The sequence below is a fragment of the Myripristis murdjan genome, chromosome 24 (genome assembly GCF_902150065.1).
Source record: "Myripristis murdjan chromosome 24, fMyrMur1.1, whole genome shotgun sequence".
Lineage (NCBI taxonomy): Eukaryota > Metazoa > Chordata > Actinopteri > Holocentriformes > Holocentridae > Myripristis > Myripristis murdjan.
Window position 1 is genome coordinate 16,493,487 of NC_044003.1, and position 6,000 is coordinate 16,499,486.

Sequence of the window (6,000 nt, forward strand, 5' to 3'; positions counted from 1 at the left end):
TGTTTGTCTCAGCGGCTGTCTGCATTGATTGGAGAGGTGAGTTAAGAGGTGATTTATGACACCTGGGTAGAGATGCAGACACAGTTGAGAGTGGGAAGCGGGACAGTTTTTTGACTGCAGAGGACAGACGCAGAACGTTTTTGTTTTTTTTTATTATTGCTTTCTTTTGTTAATCCGCTGAAGTGACGTTTTTTGTTATTATTTAATAAATGGCGATAATGCCAAAGCGACGCTGGATTCGCGTCTGTCTTTTGTTTTGATTGCGAGGCTTTGAAAGTCTGGAAAAGAAGCCGCAACAGCTTTCTTAGATGTGATGTTTTTTTGTTTTTTTTTTTTAAGTGAATTTAAGTGTGAATATTGGAGAGTATGATCAAGATTGGCACATGTCACTTCCACAGCCATAATAACCGTGTGTCACATAGAAATCTGATTATTAGGGAAATTGTCAGTTTGTTGTCTTTATCAGGATTACTGGTATGAGTTGCAGAGTATTGCACATATAAAGATAAACGCTGTCTTATTTGTTGACGGCACAACCCTGCTGAGTTTTCTCTGGTCTAGGCCACCCAAAAATAACATTAATGATCCTGGTATTCATAAATATCAGCAAAGATATAATCAAAACCCATTTAATTGAGTTTTCTAGTTCCATTCACGACAAAACAGGGCAGAGAATGTGTATGAACAGTATCTTCATATTAGACTGATTTCATACTTCCATGCGATTCATTTTTCCAGTGGATCAACTCTGTTACTGGAGTCACACTGTTTACACTTCCCCAACAATAGTGCCGCAAGCATTTATTTTTCTGTCAAAATTTGACAGTCTTTTCACATCACAACGATCAAAGTGATGACCAAAGTGTCCTTGTGTGACATACATGTACCGTATCACTTTAATGTCGTGAATGAAAAGATCAATGCATTGTGACAACAAAACGCCTGTCCCCCACAGTGAGGCTTTGCTATGTTGGGTGCCATATGGTGGATTGGCAGCAGGGAGGGAATGATCAGTCGGGGCAAGTATCTGGATGTGTTTCAGCAGCGTTTTCACAGTGGAGCAGGAAGTGACTCTCTTATGTCCACTTCTCCTGTTTGGAGATGAGAGCATGGTCGATGTTCTCTGGTTGGCCAAACCATGCATTTTTTTTTTTGTTCCCATTTGCTATCCTGGATGGACGCATGGATGGTGTTCTCTCTGTAAATCATCATGACATTTCAATCATGTTGTCATTTGGTTTCCTTTTGCCAATAATAGGTTAACTCAGAATACCTTTCATTTAGTTTCAGCATTGCTCTTTGGTGTTTATTTTGATGCAACTTTTCAAGGTCAGCTGATTTGAGTACTCTCCTGTCTCTCCTAGCCCTAATTTTTTTTTTCTCCATATTCCATCGGTTTCCATTTGTGAATATAAATTGCGACTGGTAGTCTCTTTCTCTCTCTGCCTTCCTGTTTCTCTCGGTGTCAGTTCCTCCATATTACTGCGATTTTTATATATGTGAATAATATCAGAGTTATTATTGACAGTTTCTCGTCGTTTCTCTCATTTTCTCTGGCTCCCGCCATGTGCTGATATTTCAATATTGTCTGAATAAAATAAGGGTTTGTTATTGACTGTGGGCCATGGATGAGTGGACAGATTTAAAAATAGATTCATCTGCTACAGTCGGGATCTTTCTCTTTTTCTCTCGCTCTCGTTCCCTCTCTCTCTGTATATTCCTGTGATGCTATGTGAATATTGTGTGAATAATATCAGACATATTATGGAGCAGTGCTCCGTGGTTGAGTGGATGGACTGAAATCCACTTATTTACTTTGGTTTGGATGCACTGGCCATACTGGCTGGATGATAGAGAGCCAGTCACACATTAAATAGAGATAATGGCTAATTCTCTTCCTCTCCTCTCTTTTTTTTTTGTCTCAATCCATCTGCATCTGTCAGTGTTTCAATTCAACTTTTCATCTTAATTCACTTCCAAATGTTTATGTGGCCTTTAGCTTTTTAACAGCTGAAGTAACATCTAACCCTCTACTTAAAAAAGTTAATCAAACTTTTTTTTTTTTATCTGTGTCTTCTTCAGCAAGGTATATCCAAAGATCTGCATATATACACTTGAAAAGTAGTTGACCAGGTATAGGGTTTCACCAATAGACCAAGATTGGAAGCTGGCAGTTTTGTAGCTCACATTTGTGTTTTCCTTAACAAGAATAAGTAGAATTGATTAAAGCATTTATTGTTACTGTTGTTGTTTTTGCCTTTCTAAGTAAATTTGACCAACGTGCAAATATGCTTGAGTAAATTTAGAGTTTAGGGGCATTATTTTGATTTTAAGTGCTACAGTAACATCTACTGAGCCTCTAATTCTCCCCAAACATTCCCCTTCTTTCCCTACTGGATAACTTGGCAATTAATCGTCTAGTTAGAAAACAGTAAACAATTTTTTTCGTGTCATTTTAAATGTTTTCTCCTTTATTTTCCCCATTTCCTTTTTTCTTTATTTTCCTTCTCTGACTTGTAAAGTTTTTTATCCCGTTTAGGTTAGTGCAGATCTGACTTTAGAACAGTATTTAACAGCCAATATTTATTCGGTCTTGTGTAACTCTGTGCTTTGTACTATCTCTGCCACCAACTCTGCCACAGTTGGGGGTTCGATTCCCACTGGGTTCTCTCTCCAATCACACAAATACACACACACACACACACACACACACACACACACACACAGACACAGAGTTTTCTCATCACATGTAAATACCCACTTAAACAATGTGTGTAAGTGTGTGTCCCTCTCTGCTCGCCTCGATGTAATCCCATGTATGCTGTGCACTGTGTGTGTGTGTGTCTGTGTATGTGGTATGGTTGTATAGTGCATGTGTATGTCTAGATATGTATGTGTGTGTGTGTGTGTGTGTGTTGGAGCGCGTGTGTATGTCCCAATCCACTCAGTGTAATCTCACGATTCAGTGGTTCAGAGAAAATCTCCCTCTTTCCAATAAACTCTGCGTTTTTCTTGCATTTTCTCTCTCAGTCCCGCTCTCTATCCTGCTCTCCCTTGCTCTGCCTCTCTCTCTCCCTCTCTCTCTCTGTTTGTCTGTCTCCCTCGTCCCATCTTTCTCTCTCCCTGCCCTTGTGTCTATTTTCTCTCTGTCTTCTCCTTTCTCCGTCTCTCTCTGTCAACAGTAAATGAAGTGAACGCTTGTCGTTTCTATGAAGCCTCTCACTATTCTTCATCCAAAAACTCCACGGTTACCATGGAGACGCCAGTTTACTGCCGATGGCAACTGTTTCCAAGAGGAAGCCCCGTTATTAAAAACAGCCTGCCACTCAACAACTGATTGTTAACTTGTTGACTGACTGGCTGGAAAATGTTGTGCCATGGTTCCAACTAGTTTTCGACTAACTGGTTTTCACATACTGACTCACTAGGTGTTTTTTGGCAGGGGTGCAAAGTCCCCCTGTTCTAGCACCGGAGGGTTGCCTCAAATTATTGCTTTTTAACCAACTCATAACCACAGTGAAACCACTGCCACTGACTCCTGGGGATTCCCTCTGAGTTTACGCAGTCATCACATAACAGCAATCAAGCTGGTGTGGCTACTATATCTGTTTGACATTTGTTTGCATTCTGTCGGCTTATATAGGGATGGTAAAAAGGAAAGAGTGGGTTTTCTCATTTAGTATTATTCTTGAATATGATTTACATCATCCACCGAAATCTGAGAGCTAAAAATCAATGACTATAATAAAATCCAGCAGTGCTGGGTGGGCGGCTATGGTCTCGATCCACGTAAGACCAACTAACTTCCCAAGAGAAAATATCTCATGTGTTGGAACTGAAATAGCTAAAGGTCTTAATGTTTTCTTAGCTAACACTACTGTAGAGCTAACTAGCTAAGAATGTCCACTTTGGAGACTTGTAGTGGTAGAGTCAATATGTCTGACAACATCACTAGCTAAAGCTCCATATCAGATTGACACACTTTGCTAGCCATCACCTCTTCTGATGTAACATTACATTAGCGAAAATAATCCTTGATAAAATGGTGGGTTTATATCCAGAAACAGCACAAACAAGCTCACAGTTAATGTCACTCTAACATTTATTGGGGCTAACAGAAGATAAGAGGCACTGCTGAAGAGTCAGAACAGGAGGAAAATAAACTGAGGCTGTGATCTGACTGGATCGCCCCACTCTTACATGTAAAAGTAACTTAATCCCCAGCAAAACCTCTCATTTGATTCAGGAATAATCAACTGATAACATGAAGGGCTTCAGAGTTTCATGATGATTTTACACCTAATGATGAAATAAAAAACACTCTAAGAAATTCCATATAGTAGTTTCCTATCCCTTTAACCTTTTTCTGCCTCAGCCAAAAACTAAGTTTCATAGACTTTTTAAGACAAACCGGTACTGTTAGGTTGTAGGCAAACAAGCTTTAGCTGTCATCTGCTGCCATGTAAGAGGCTGTTTTATGAACCGCTGATGTTCAAACTTACAGATACAAACCAGTCATTTCTGAATTCATTGATTTCAATCTAACAGACTGGACAGGAGTAACAAAATTTAAGAGATATGTCTACTCACCCACATCCTGATGAGTCCTTGAGCTTCTGTGCAGGACTGCGTTAGTCCGTAACAATAACACCTACTGCAGCCCTGTGGGTTTCGTACTGACAACCCAAAGGTGCCTGGCTTACAACGGTCACAGCTGTCTCCCTCCACATTGGCCTAAAAGAAGATATGAAGAAAACAGACACTCAGTTGATCTTTTGTGATTCTTGAGTTATGGTTTAGATTATCTGTATACACAGTGATGACAGAAATCCCGATATACAACAATAGTTGTGACCCGGACTCCAACCCATGACATTAGGAGGACATCGGATGCACCTTAACCCACTGAGACATCAGGACGCTCCATATGGAGAGTTTTGACAGCATGGGACCTCGTGCTAGAAACTAAAGATGATCTGGTTTAATGCTGAAGACATCACAGTGCAGTGCTGCAGGCTGCTTCTGACATGGAGGCACAATGACACTTTGTTCCACTATGAACAATGCAAAGCCATGCTGTCTGCATGCTTCGTTTAAATTAGGGCCGTATGGATGTCACTTTTCCACTAATGCCATCTGTACACTACTGTCAATGTTACCTGACCAGTGTCAAGCGCCAATCTGACCCTTTAGTTTACCTGAACTATACAGAATTGATAATAATGTGATTAATAAATTCATTCATAGGAGAGGGAATTTACTTTGTTAACCACAGAGCAGCAGCTGGTAGGGATTCCTTTTTTTCCACTTACAGACCAAAGTGCTCCAGACAAGAGTCTCTCTAAATTCAAGCCCACTCAGCAACTCCAAAGGTCAGTCTGACATCAGCGTAGTCATTAAACACAAATCAATGAGATTTAATTCCCCCCAACCCCCATATAATGTAATTTAATGCATGTAATGTAAATGCAAATAATCTAAAAAAAAAAAAAAAAGTTAATGCAGTTAACTATGCCAGTATAATTAAATCCAAAAATGCAATATTCTCTTATAACAATAACTTAATTGAAAATTTGCCAGCACTATATATAACTTTTCTTGTTTTTAATTAGCCATTACATTTCTAACATTTGACATTTCATTTTTTGAGATACCTAACATTGTACTGACCTAACAGGATAACAACTATGATTGACAATGATGTTTTCTTGGCATAAATAATGGTCAAGTAACTCTGTTATTAGATATTTATACAGAAAAAATACATAAAAAAGCATTGCCTCCTTTTTTGCATAGACTCCTATATTTAATGGATATTACATTTTGACTGCAAGTCCTCAATCAAATTGTTTACTTGCATTGTGGTGTTCAAACTTGAACTGAATCAAGCTGAATTGTTCCAAATAAGAGAGATCTTATCAAATCGCAAACTAGTGATTTGTGAAACAAAGTGAATCTCTGTTAAGGTACGTCCCTATTTACTGATATTTTTTTCAGTCA

General features: G+C 39.0%; 1 protein-coding gene across 1 annotated transcript in view; it reads right to left on the reverse strand.

Moving 5' to 3' along the window:
• The window catches only part of lama2 (laminin, alpha 2), a 188,888-nt gene that overhangs the window by 76,096 nt on the left and 106,792 nt on the right, over window positions 1–6,000 (reverse strand). Inside the window, exon 25 of the mRNA XM_030047861.1 lies at window positions 4,591–4,734. Within this exon, the coding sequence (XP_029903721.1) occupies window positions 4,591–4,734 (144 nt within the window). The remainder of the gene's footprint in view (window positions 1–4,590; window positions 4,735–6,000) is intronic.